Raw genomic sequence first — 13,593 nt, 5'->3', positions numbered from 1 at the left:
GAAAATCCAGAAAACTCTGTGGTTTCCTCTCAGTTCTGACCTGTGACTCCTGATGTCTCAGCCAGTTACGTTATCTCTTTCACTCAAGTGGTGGTGACTTTTTTCCTTGAGGCTGACTCAACAACATCCCCAGCAGCCAGTCTGAGCTGACATGACAGACATGATAATCAGATTTGTTGCTCATTTGTCAGAGTGAAGAAGCAGTTCCTACTTTCCCCGAAAAAAGGCCAGGGTCAATTAAACCGAATCATTTTCTAACGTCTTGGTTTCCGTACAGATCAAAGAAACATAATGTAACATGTCCGTTAGTAAGCTTCAGAGGAAGTCAGCTTTAATGATTTTTTTTATACCTAATTCAGCAATAAATAATCACATTTACAAAAGTACATGTATATAAGAGTGTAACCAGTGGTTTTAAGGGGCATTGACTTGCAATATCAAAAACAGGAGGGAACAGAAGAGCTAAATAACCACAGCAATGTGTTTCTCAAAGGTTTCTGAACAGGCCCCTTTATAGAGAAAAAAAAACGTAATCCGTTTTCGCACGTTTTTAGTTAAAGATATTTTTCTTAGAAATCTTCTAATCACTTTCATGCCCTATGTTGAAAGACTTGGAGTTTGGACAACTAGTCAGACGATGTGTTATCTGCCCACTGGTTGTTACATAGGGACCCAGAGTAGTACTATATCCTGATTACATGAGAAACATAAGAAACATAAGGATAATACTTTAATCAAGATAAGTGTTTACTGTCATTTAAATTTATCATACGGTTCTGATTTAACTAGTTAAATTTGTATATTATGCAGATACTTCAGGCTCCAGCCCTTTACAGTTATGTTACAATACATACTGTAATTTATTTTGAATAACACTAACACTAAATATTGGAGTACAATATGACTGTATGATAACTGTAGTTTTCATGGCAACTTTACAGGATATTCAAGCATTTTACTCTTTATTTACACACATAATGTATAGATTTTCAAGGGTATAGAGGATAATGCATCCTCCACTACTTTAGATATACTTCAGATTTAAATTTGTACATTTTTTTCATTCTGCACTTTGACAATAAAGACAGAATGTAGTCACTAAAGTTGAACCTACATCAGAGTCTCAACATTTTCCCTCTTACCTGGCCTCACTACTCTACCAGTAGTTGTTTGACTGACCAATGAAAAGTGCCTGTTAAACAAATAGACAAAGACGTCACTGGTAAAATATAAAAATATGACTATAAACTAATGGAGGGAGAGAAAAACTAAACACAACTTTTGAATTCCTGGAACAGCCCTTTTATCATTTATCCGTACAAACGAGATGATTTAATGACGTTTACTCACTGGCTATTTCTGCTGCAGTCAATTGAGTCTAAGGGAACATGCAGTACACTATTTATTTTAAAAAAGACTAGCAAACGGCTGTACTGCTAACCCGCTGGCCTATTTTATTAACATTTCAAATTACGTTAAATAAAGTGACTATAAGGTGACCTTAAAACCAGTGTGGTCCAAAAAAAAGCCTTTGCTGGCTAGCCTTGGCTAGCTTTCGAGCTAACGTTGCTAAAGCTACAGAGCAATACTTTCCCAAATCAATTCAACGTGACCAACACAAACAGACCCAGTGAAACATGTCAATATGTTCTGTAATCCTGAAGCTAAAACATCGTGTGACACACGTCTGCTCGGTTGAACTTCATGTTGGTCTGCTCCTCTTCTGGTGAAGCCGCCGCACTAACACTAAGTGTTTGTATCAGAGGCGTAATATTAGTTTGGTGTTGATAACGACTGGACTTACAAAGGACCACAGTGTGTATTACAAAGTTTGACAGAAAATACTTTTTATCCTGATGAGTTATCGACTGTGACGCTAATTAACCACATTATCTGTTCAATTACATGGTTCAGTTACACCATTTGTGTTTATTTTGTACTATCTATGTCAGTACTATCTCACACTGTAAGAATTCACAGACTTACAAACTCACATGAAATGAATCTTCTTGAGGAATTTTCCCACAGGCCGGCGTCATAATCAGCTTCTCTCCGGTTGGGGTAGAATAATATCATACATATACATATACTTTATATAATGTACATTTTTTTACATATATTCTTACATATTCAGACACACACAATATATATACAGTATATATCCGTACTTTATTTGAACTATATTTATCCCATGAATCTGTAGTAAAGTCCATGGTTGAAGCTTGTTGCTCATTTATTTATTAATTTGTACACAGTTTTTTTTTCTCCTCATTTTGATGCAGTAGGGGGCGGGCCGGTCCTGGTCGGGCCGATCCGGGCCAATCCGGGCCGGGCCAAGTCTCTTGTCCTGACTTCATGTGATCCTGCAGGGCGGCGTTTGGCTCCAACAAGAGGAAGACTTTCCCCAGACGCGGTCAGTCGCTGTCGGCCCCTCACGGAGCTCCGGCCTGCTGCAGCTCGGGGATATCTCAATGAGCTGTTGGGACAGTGACGCTGCAGCGGTGAACCACGGACGGTGTTTCGAAACATGGGAGACGCTCAGTCAGCACAGCGGGACATCGGGAGGGAGGCAGCGGAGCAGGAGGAGGAGAGAGGAGCAGCGGAGGATGCTCGGCTCGATCACAGCACCGAGGAGAAGGTATCACCTCACACACTTTGCTTTCTGGATGATCCTGCAGCACTGTTTATATATGTGAGCGCAAACTTTCAAGTGTCCTCACAACATGTCCCCGCGGCTTCACTGCAGTGACAGATCAGTTCTGATATGTTTGGAAAATGCTGACGCTGGATGTTGTTGCTGTCAGGAACGGTGCAGCTGCTGCCTGCCAACATCTCCATTAACCAGGAGATACAGGGAAAGTCTCATTGGAAAGAACTGCAGCACATCACGGCTATTCTGGGATTCTGGCTTTTAATAATAATGAATAAATAATGATAATAATTACCAAAATACTTTTCAGATTTGTTTTTACAGGAAAGGCCCATTTCTTCATACAGATGCAATATGAAGTCATGCAATAATAGTAATAATGTATTACCTATTTATTTATATAGCACTTTCAATGACATCATGCTATACAATAAGTCAGATGAACATATAAAATAAACAGTTTAATTAAATTGTAAAAATTAACTAAGAAGTCAGTTAAGATCAGGAAATGCTTCCTGGTGGATTTAGTCATAAAAGATGCCCCCCCCTCCAGCAGGTCATTTCAGGCTCTGTCCCCTTTAGATTTCAAATCTCTGGAACAGTCAGGTGATGTCTGCCTGAGGATCTCGAGGCTTGAAAAGGTTCACGCTGGATTAAAATATCTCAAATCAAATTTGCAGTCAGGCTCTTGAAATCAATCCCACAACTAATACTAAGACAAAGTTCAACATAAAAAGGTATTGAACTTCTGTTCCACTGGTTTGATTGTTACAGGTTATTTGAAATGTAAATGAGCCGATGGTTGCCTTTGTAGTTTGAGCAGACCTGGTTTCACCCTGTACTATTGCAGTGGTTTGCATGCACTGGGGATGAAGAGGGAATTAGCGTGGAGGAATAATGACCTTTCATTCTTGGAGAACCTAAGTGAAGCCCAGGGGAGAGATGGAATTTCTCCGGAGCTGCACTCAGTCGGAGCAACATCGATTATTTGTATAAAACACGATCACAGGCTCACGCTGAGCAGGAAGTCAATTAGACAGCACTGTACTGTATAAAAGGAAAATAACTTCATGAGCGGATCTAATTGCATCACTGACCTGTGTGACCCTTCAGTGATTTGGATGAAAGTATGTTGTTAAGAACTATTTGAGTGCTAAAGTTTTAAAGGTTGTTAAAAGTTATTTGTTTTTTGTTCATCAAAGACTACAATGTTTTGCACTAAGCTTATTTTAACTTGGTACAATAATCTGACATTTATCATAAGAAAATGCCAAAGCAATTATTGAGCTACATTTTCTGTGGTGCTTACTCATTTTGTTTTTAAAGCTGTCTCAATTCAACAGAATTTTGGTTGTATTTTTCGAGAATTAAACAGTTTTATACTTGACGTACAACCCGTTTGGTGGCACTTTACTATTCAGTCTCAGGATGACTGAGAACAGAGGTATTTGTGTTCACAGCTAATAAGGGAGGTGTGTAACTGTAACGAAAATATAAAGTTTTACTGTTAAAACCAGCTGGAAGTAAACTGTCGAATTCTGGCCTCCGATATTTTAGCATATCCTAATGTTTCAATTTGAGTGTGTGTTTTTCAACTCAATTTAACCTGCCATCAACTTGTGTCACAATATTATACATTTCAATGCAACTGCAAGGCACCCACAGAAGTTAAGGAATGGCTATATGAGACATTTTGAAGGAATAAATCATGGGTAGATTGAATTTAATGGGTTACAGATAGAGTTTACATATTGTGCAAAAAGAGTAAGAGCAAGAGTACCTATCCTAAAAGTATTGCATGAATAGAAAGAGCAATGGTGTGAATGTTATAAAATGTGGAGAAGAAAAAATGGTTGGAAATCTAACGTACTATCAATATCTAACACTGTACTAATAGGGGTTACTAGGCAATGTGACCCAAACAGCTTTTTTTAACCGAGTATAACTAAGTTAAACCGTGTTACTTCACACTAGTGAGGGACATGTGTGTCTCGTTCCCCATCGCCTGCTCAGACTCTCCAGACTAATCCGGGTCATGGATTTGAGATTGAAACAATTAGGGTCGTTAAACTGTACTGTATGTTAGCATCACACCAAGCTAACAGTAACTCTGTGTTGTTTACAAAATAAGACTTTTGAACGTTCAGTTAATCGAAGATTAGAATTCTTTGCATTCATAGTAGTACAAATTCAGACGAGATTCATCCGTGACCCTATGACTATGGAAGAATGGTCACTGAAATACTTTATTATTCATGTTTTGTTTCAGCCTCTAAGAAATAATGGGCAAATCTCTGAGATCAATGGAAAAGCAGACAGCACTCCAGCAGAAGTTGATGATCACTGTGGTGATGCAATGCCTGCAGAGGGTGAGTTTTCACAAGCTCCGTATCATTGCTCTCTGACTGACAGTTTCCATTATTTTAATAAAACAATTTCACCTGTGTCATCAGTCTTTTATAATTTCTGCGATGTTAAAATTGTAATATTTAAAATCTTTTTGGTTTAGCTTCCCTCTCTCCAGAGAAAGACCTTTTACAAACAGCGAGGCCACTTCAAGAAGAAGGAACACCATCAGAAAACATTGAAGTGAATCAAAAGGAATCACCTGGAGAAACTGAGGCTATTGAAGAACTACCCCTGGAAATGACTGAAATGGATGCAAAGCAGAATGACATCAATGAAAGCTTTAAGAGATTCTTCAGTAACATTGGTTTGAAACTGACGGTAAAAAGAGGCTCAGTCGAAAAAGACGAAATAAGAACCGATGGGCCAGATGAAACGAACCAGAACAAATCAGACAGACCAGATAACACAGATGATACCGCGGATGAACCTAAAAGAGTGAATGCTGAACCGGATATTGATCAGAAGACACAGGGGACCAATGACAATGATTCAACGACATGTCCTACCCTGACATCGGAGGATGCCCTGGAAAATGCAGGGGAGAAAACAACTGGGGCCAAAGATGAATCTGATACAGCAACACCTTCACCTGTAGTTGAAGACTTAAAGGAACAACAGGATGCCGCGCCTGAAGAGGAAAACCTTCACACACCATCTCCAACTAGCCCTGAGGCCGAGGAGGTCGTGTCTCCGGTGAAAAGGTTTTTTACAACCGGAATCTTTTCAGGGCTACGGAAGAAAAAGAAGTCCATAGGGGATGAGACAACTGAGAAAGAACTGGTGGACATGGGAAGAAAGGAAACAGTGCAGACAACAGAAAAAACTGTAGAAGTAGAACAGGATAAAGGGGAGATTGGACAAGATGTTGAAGCAACGACAGTAGAAAGAGAACACATTGAAAATGAACCTAGGGAGAGGGTCATCTCTACAGCATCAGTTCAGCCAATGAATGATGGGGAATCCCCTCCCGCAATTCCAGGAACTATTTCTGTCAATGAGCCTGAAATGAGCTCTCAAGACAGAGCTCAAGACAGTCCAATGAAAAGGCTGCTATCAGGGACAAGTTTTAGGAAACTCTCCAAAAGCAAGAGAGGCAGGAAATCAAGTACTACAATGTTGTCAGACTCTGACGAACACGCGGATCAGCTCATGTCATCTACAAAGTCAGCTGAGACCAAAGAAGAAGAAAGTCCGGCACAGCACCCTGCAGAGGCAGCAGGAGAGGACGATGGTGCATGGGCCTCTTTCAAAAAATTTGTTACTCCGAAAAAACAAATGAAGAAGTCGTCCTTGACCAGTGAAGAGATACAAATATCAGGCTCAACAGAGGAAACAAAACCAAGTGAAAAGGGTCAAATTTCAGATCACAGCACCGAAGAAGGCAAAAAAAGAAAAGATTCATCCGTGTCGTGGGAGGCAGTATTGTGTCGCTCCGGAAGGAAACGGAGCAGAAGCCGAAAAACATCAGACTCTGAGGATGAATCGCCCCAAGTTGAAAATGACAATAAGAAGCTAGAGTCGCCGCTTGCAAGATCTAACGAAGTTGATGGAACTTCAGCAGCTTCCCCCAATGAAGGAAGTCCGTCAGATGGTGATGGAGGAACAAAGTGGAAATCGTTTAAAAAACTTGTGACCCCCAAAAGGAAAGTCAAGGATGAGGAGGAAAGCAAAGATAATGCACAGTCTGATAGTGAAATTACGCAGGAAGATTCCTCCTTTTCAATAAAGAAACTTCTCCCAAGAAAAAAGAAGAAGTCTTCTGAAATTCCAGACCAAGTATCTTCTGATGAGGCTGAAAAGGAGGTCGTTTCAGGCGATGAAGACTCTGACACACCAGCTGTGGTTCCCTTGTCAGAGTTTGACACAATTGAAACCGAAGTTCACGTTGAAACAATGGCTGATGTGGAGAGTCATGTAGCCAAGGAGGTGGACTATCAAGTGCAGCAAAACCTCCTTGATCAGACGTCTCATCCAGTCCTACCTTTTGACAATCTGCAACCAGAAGTAAAGAAGGTCCAGGACGATATGGATACCTCTACAGCTCTTGCTTCAAATGAGGAACCTGAGGACCCTACAGAATTAATCAGTAAACATCAACAACTCAGTGATATCCCAGAGGAGGGTTTAATTACAGAGACCAACGCCACTCCTGCTTCAGTCCCTGAGGAGGCAGCTCCAGATGACACTATAGCCGAGGATCTGATAGAGATCACATCTGAGGCCATAACTGCTCTGGAACCTGAAGACATTACCACAGAAGATAAAACTGAGATGATCTCTGCAGTTTCCCAGCTGTCAGAGTCTTCAAACACCTCTGGCAACACGACCCCGGTCCAAGTAGAATATGAAGTCAAACCTATAGAGGTTCTCCTGCATCAAGTTGTCGAAGCCATCTCTATAAGTCCAAACGTTGTCCCAGTGTGCTCAGACGAGGTGAGTTCAGAAAGAATAGTTGGATCTGTCTCGCATCAAATACTTGAGACTTATGTAAAAGAAGAGCCAGCAGTTCTGGAAATACCTAGCAAATCAGATGCAGCCTCCTTTACCATTGGACTAAATGTTGAAGAACTGGACAAGATCGACACACTCACAACAACAGCCCAAATAGAGGGCTTACCTGAAGTCAACAAATCTGTTTCCACAGAAATTTTGCCAAATGTTCCCACTAAGGAGGTTGTCACTGCTGACATGGCTGTTGATGAAGTTCATGAGGTCAATGTTTCACATCCAGTAGAAGGTTTAAATGAATTAGAAAGTAATAACGTGAGCCAGCATCTGGTAAACTCTCAATCTGAGGCAAGTGAAGCTGGGTCTTTAGAGATACTGCCTGAAGGTGGAGCAGCTGTTGAAGACGAAGGTTCTCTTGTCGGGGCACATCAAGATGAAAAAGAGCCCCAAGAAATGAACTCTCAAGAAGTAGAATCAACTGCTACAGCATCAGAAGAAAGTATAGATGGGGGTGTGGAGGAGGAAGTCCAGACCCAAATCAAAGAGCAAATCATAGATCAAGTTCAAGTTCAGAGCCAAGATCAGCAAGTACAGTCGGACTTGCAAGAATTACCGGCTGTAAATGATGCCGCCTTAGATTCAGAGGAGGGTAGTGGTCAATTTCTTGAAAAGGAAGTAATCAAGGAAGATTTCACAGCAGAAGTTACTGACAAAACCAGAGAGGACACAGAGCCTAACGATGAATATAATGTTGAGGTGGAGAAAGAAAACAAACTACAAGAAGATGCTGCTCAAACTGAACATGCTGAAGATCCTGACGTGTCAGAAACTGTACAAACAGCCTCATTGGATATAGAGGAGGGTAGGGGTCAATTGATTGAAAATGAAGAAGTAAAAATAAAAGATATTCCAGCAGATGAGATGGTTACAGAAAAACCCCGAGAGGAAACAGAACCTGTCCCGGAATCTGATGTTGGGGCAGAGACAGAAACTAAACTGCAAGATGTTTCTGTGAAATGGGAAGATGCTAAAGAACCAGCAGTGTTAGAAGCTGAACAAACATTAGATTCAGAGGATGGTAGTCATCATTTGCTTGAAAATGTGGTATTAACCGAAGATATTCCAGCAGAAGAAACAGCTACACATATTCGACAAGACGAGAAAGAGCCTATCACTGAAAATAATGTTGAGACAGAGACAGAAAGCAAATTACAAGAAGATTCTGTCAAAATGGAACAGGCAGAAGAACCAGAAGCGTTAGAACCCAAACCAACAACCATGTTAGATCCAGAGGAAGGTAGTGCCCAATTGCATGAAAAGCAAGTCATATCAGAAGTCACTCCAGCAGAAGAAAAAGTTACAGACACACCACAAGAGAAAACTGACCCTGCCGAAGGACATGTTGAAACAGAGAATGAAAACAAACTGCAAGCTGATGCTGCTAAAGCTGAACATGCTGAAGAACCAAAAGAGTCAGTCACGTTAGATTTAGAGGAGGGTAGCATTCAACTGCTTAAAGAGGGAGTAACATCAGACGATATTCCAAGAGAAGAAACAGATACAGATAAACCCCAGGAGGACATCAAGTCTCTAACTGAATGTAATATTGAGGAAGAGACAGAAAACAAACTACAAGCCAATGCTAGTGAAACTGAACAAGCTGAAGAACCAGAGGTGTTAGAAGCTGAGCAAACAGCCTCATTAGATCCAGAGGAGGGTGGTGTTCAATTACGTGAAAAGAAGGAACCAAGAGAAGAAATTCCAGCAGAAACAACAGCTACAGATGAACCCAAACAGGAAACAGAGCCTGTTATTGAATGCAATGTTGAAGCAGAGGAGGAAAACAAACTACAAGCAGATTCTGCCAAAACTGAACATGCTGAAGAGCTAGTTGTGTTAGAAACCACACAGGCAGCCTCATTAGATTCAGAGAAGAATAGTGTTGAATTACCACAAGAGGAAATATCAGAGGATAGTAATGTAGCAGAAACTGGTACAGAGGAAATAAAGCAACAGTCCATGGAAACCCATGTGGAGCTCAGTGGCGAGCTAGAAAACAATGAACTGAAAACAGATACTCCAAATATTGGACACCACCAAGTTGCAGAAGTTTTATGGGATGTTCAAGTACCCACATTAGATTCAGAGGAGGGTAGTGTTCAATCTCGTGAAAGAGAAGTTACATCAGAGACAACTACAGAGGCAGAAACTATTACAGATGAACCCAAAGCGGAGATGGAACCTCTCACTGAAGTTATTGAACCAGTGGATGTTTTTAAAACTGAACATGTTCAAGAAACAGTACAAGAACCAGCAAAAGAACCAATACAAAAACCAGTACAAGAACCAGTTCAAGAACCAGTTCAAGTACCAGTGCAAGAACCAGTACAAGAACCAGTTCACAAACCAATACAAGAACCAGTACAAGAACCAGTTCAAGAACCAGTTCAAGAATCAGTGCAGGAACCAGTTCCAGAACCAGTACAAGAACCAATACAAGAACCAGTTCAAGAAGCAATTCAAGAACCAGTTCACAAACCAATTCAAGAACAACTACAAGAACCAGTACAAGAGCCAGTTCAAGAAACAGTACAAGAACCAGTTCAAGAACCAATTCAAGAACCAGTACAAGAACCAATTCAAGAACCAGTACAAGAACCAGTTCAAGAACCAATTCAAGAACCAGTAGAAGAACCAGTTCAAGTGCCAGTGCAAGAACCAGTTCACAAACCAATTCAAGAACCAGTACAAGAACCAGTACAAGAACCAGTTCAAGAATCAGTACAGGAACCAGTTCAAGAACCAGTACAAGAACCGATACAAGAACCAGTTCAAGAACCAATTCAAGAACCAGTTCACAAACCAATTCAAGAACCAGTACAAGAACCAGTTCACAGACCAATTCAAGAACCAGTACAAGAACCAGCACAAGAACCAGTACAAGAACCAATACAAGAACAAGTTCAAGAACCAATTCAAGAACTAGTACAAGAACCAGTTCAAGAATCAGTACAAGAACCATTACAAGAATCAATTCAAGAACCAGTTCAAGAACCAGTACAAGAACCATTACAAGAATCAATTCAAGAACCAGTTCAAGAACCAGTACAAGAACCAGTTCAAGAACCAGTTCAAGAACCAGTACAAGAACCAGTTTTAGAAGATGCACAAGTACCAACGTTAGATTCAGAAGAGGGTAGTGCCCAATCACTGGAAGAGGAAGTGATTTCAGAACAGATTCCACCAGAAGAAACTGCTGCACTTGAAGTAGCACATACACCTGAAGGCAGTGCCCAGTCCGAACTATCAGCAGATTATGGACATGTTCAAGAACCGGAGGTTTCACCTGCTGATGTAAATGCAGCTGAAACCGAACCTGAGGTCGAGGCATCTACGCCTGATCATGGAGTCGCAACAGTAGCTGAGGAAAGTAGTGCTCCGAATCCAGAGCCCACTGATTCAGTAGCAGTCGAAAGTGAGACTCAAGTCGTAGCAGCTCTGAATCATCAGGCTTTAAACGGAAATGAAGATCAGGAAATAGAGGGTACACCACAAGATGTTCATGTTGGCCAGGAAGACCAAATCCCTGAAGCTGTAGCTGAAATCCAGACATTGACAGCACTTCATGTACCCTCTGTTAATAAGGAAGCATGTTGCGCTCAGGTCACAGAAATAAATGTATTTTCTGAAGTAACCCCGACACCTTGTTCAGAAAATGTCACAGCTTCACATGAGTCAACTCAAGAGGTGCATCTCAGCTCAGTGCAATCCAGTGTTGAGGAAGAAAGAGGTCAAATTCAAGGCTTTGAGGTAAAGAGAGCTCCGGTTGAGCATGCTGTAGTGGCCCAAGTGACCACATGTTATCTCAAAGACATCACAACTTCTATACCTGACACTTTGATAGAATCGACATCAGACATCCATGAACCGTTGATCGACTCTGTGGCAAGTGAACTCGGGTTCAATGAGACGAATGAGACTGCAACACCACTGGTGCAAAAGTATGTGACTAAGACGGGCGAGGAAGGTAGTGTGGTTAGGATGATGAATGTGCCATCGGTACAGTTTGAGGACAACCACAGAATTCAAGTGCAGGTGGTCGATGTTGATGTCGAATCAGCCAACATGAAGGTTGACACAGTGCTGGAGGTGGTGGTAACCGAAACCAGAGAAGTTATGGATGTCTGTCACCAAACTGTTCAAGAAGTAGACAAACTTTCCGCCACATCAGAGACTGAAGAGAAAATAAGTTGCGAAGAAGACGAAGTGACCATTCAAGAAGTTATTCAACATGTAAGGGAGAGCGCACAAGAGACAGCGCCGGAATCAGAACTCGTCAACACGGAACAAGACGTTGTCAAAGAGACAGATGCTGTGACAGAGACAACCGAGATACCTGAAAGTGAGTCAAGTGAAGTGGACGGTCAAAAAGTGGTGGAGGACAAGGAAAGACAAGATGAAGGATATGTTGTATTAAGTGATGACTCTGCAACTGGACAAGTGTTTGAGGATCTCATGCAAACACCTGATATTTCAGGAGGGTTGGACGTTTTGATCCATGACCCCAAAGAGGTTTTGGAGGAGCCTAAAGCTGAAGAGAAAAAGTCTGAAGCAGATGTCTCTACGACAGAATTGTCATCCGATGTGACGAAGATCAGTGAGGAAGCACAAGCTCCACAAATTGAGATTGTGACAGCGAACACTGGATTATTAGTCCCCCAAGGCACCAGGGTGATCTCATCAGTAGGTAATGTCGAGCCCCCCTCTAGCCTTTCGATAGAATTCAAATTTAACATACAGTTTGGACACGCAAAGGAACCGGCATCTCCACCTCCTTCAACAGAACCACTGAAACAGACAGACGTGGCTGAGGTAGGCGTCCAGGTAGAAGAACCCAGTGAGGAAATAAATCCAGCACATTCTGAAGAGAGACAGAAACAGACAGAGGGAACTGAGGTCGGAGTTCAGGGAACAGAAGTCACACAAGGAGCTGACTTAGATTCAACAGAAAGACCAGTGATCATTAATCAACCAGTACTTCTGGACGTTGGCATGCAAACAGTGGAAATAGTGGAACCAGTGGAACAAATCAAATCAACAGAGAGAGGAACCCCCATTGTCCAGGCGAAAGAGACAATCCAAACAGTGAGGCAAAAAGAGAAACGAGGGGTGTTCCTCAGTCAGCCACTACTCTCTGAAGTTTGTGACCAAGAAACAGAAGCAGAGGAACCCGTGAAGCACACAGAGGAGGAAAATGACCAGGACGTTTGGATGGATGCAGAGGAGGACATCAACAATCAACAGGAAGCTGTACAGGAGTTTGAAATGGCCACTTCCAGGATCGAAGGTGAAGAAAGTCAAGAGGAGATGTTTGAAAAAGGTGAAACATGTGAAACTGAGAGTGAAGGGGAAGATTTTGCTGTAGCACTTGAGGATCCAGAAACTGCTACTGCAAGCATCACCATGATGGAGTACGACTAATTCAGTGTCATTAAATGGTAAGCCTTTTTATTCACAAAAATTTAAATTTAGCCAACGTCCTTGAGATCACGCATCATATTCACTAAATTAAACATGTTAATTCATACCATGACTTTGTTTCTCTTTAAGGTTGGAAAATCAGAAAAGAAGATTGTAAGGAGAAAAAAAACACATTAGACATCTTTCTTTTGTGTATCATGTCTACTTTTATTTGTACAGTCCTATAATCAACAGAGCCTTGAAACAATAACAGCAGCTTTACTTATCATGTTTCATCTCCCAGCTTCTTGTGTCTGGTCTCAATTGGCTCGGGGTATCAATGATACCATAAGGGTCACTTTGTGTGGTGTGGGTGAGAGAAGACAGAAAGTAATGACAGACTGTTGGTTGCAGATCTGATATGTAATGTTCACTAATTACAAAATGCAAAATATAGACCTGTATTAACTGCGTTTATATATTTACTGCTGTTTTATCAATAAAACTATATTTGCATAAATCTGTACATTTTAAGCTCTTGTCTTTTTTTTTTATAGAAAATGTTTGTATGTGTCAAAACCTCTGGTGATCTGAAGTTAAGTTATGGACATTGATCACACACTGAA

The 13,593-nt window shown here is 41.2% G+C and overlaps 1 protein-coding gene across 1 annotated transcript; it reads left to right on the top strand.

The window, feature by feature from the left end:
* Positions 1–8,251: 8,251 nt before the first annotated feature.
* LOC133962136 (putative mediator of RNA polymerase II transcription subunit 26) lies at positions 8,252–13,493 on the top strand. The gene is made up of 2 exons (XM_062397600.1): positions 8,252–13,005; positions 13,118–13,493. Exon 1 carries the CDS (start codon positions 9,726–9,728, stop codon positions 10,194–10,196), a length of 471 nt encoding a protein of 156 aa, XP_062253584.1. The 5' UTR covers positions 8,252–9,725; the 3' UTR covers positions 10,197–13,005; positions 13,118–13,493.
* Positions 13,494–13,593: the final 100 nt, after the last annotated feature.

The sequence above is a fragment of the Platichthys flesus genome, chromosome 10 (genome assembly GCF_949316205.1).
Source record: "Platichthys flesus chromosome 10, fPlaFle2.1, whole genome shotgun sequence".
Lineage (NCBI taxonomy): Eukaryota > Metazoa > Chordata > Actinopteri > Pleuronectiformes > Pleuronectidae > Platichthys > Platichthys flesus.
Note: the sequence above shows the minus strand (reverse complement) of the source record. Positions and strands in the feature narration are given on the sequence as shown.

What these genes read in the sequence shown, in the direction of transcription:
- LOC133962136 (XM_062397600.1), top strand. Translation starts at nt 9,726, where the DNA reads ATGAACCCAAAGCGGAGATGGAACCTCTCACTGAAGTTATTGAACCAG.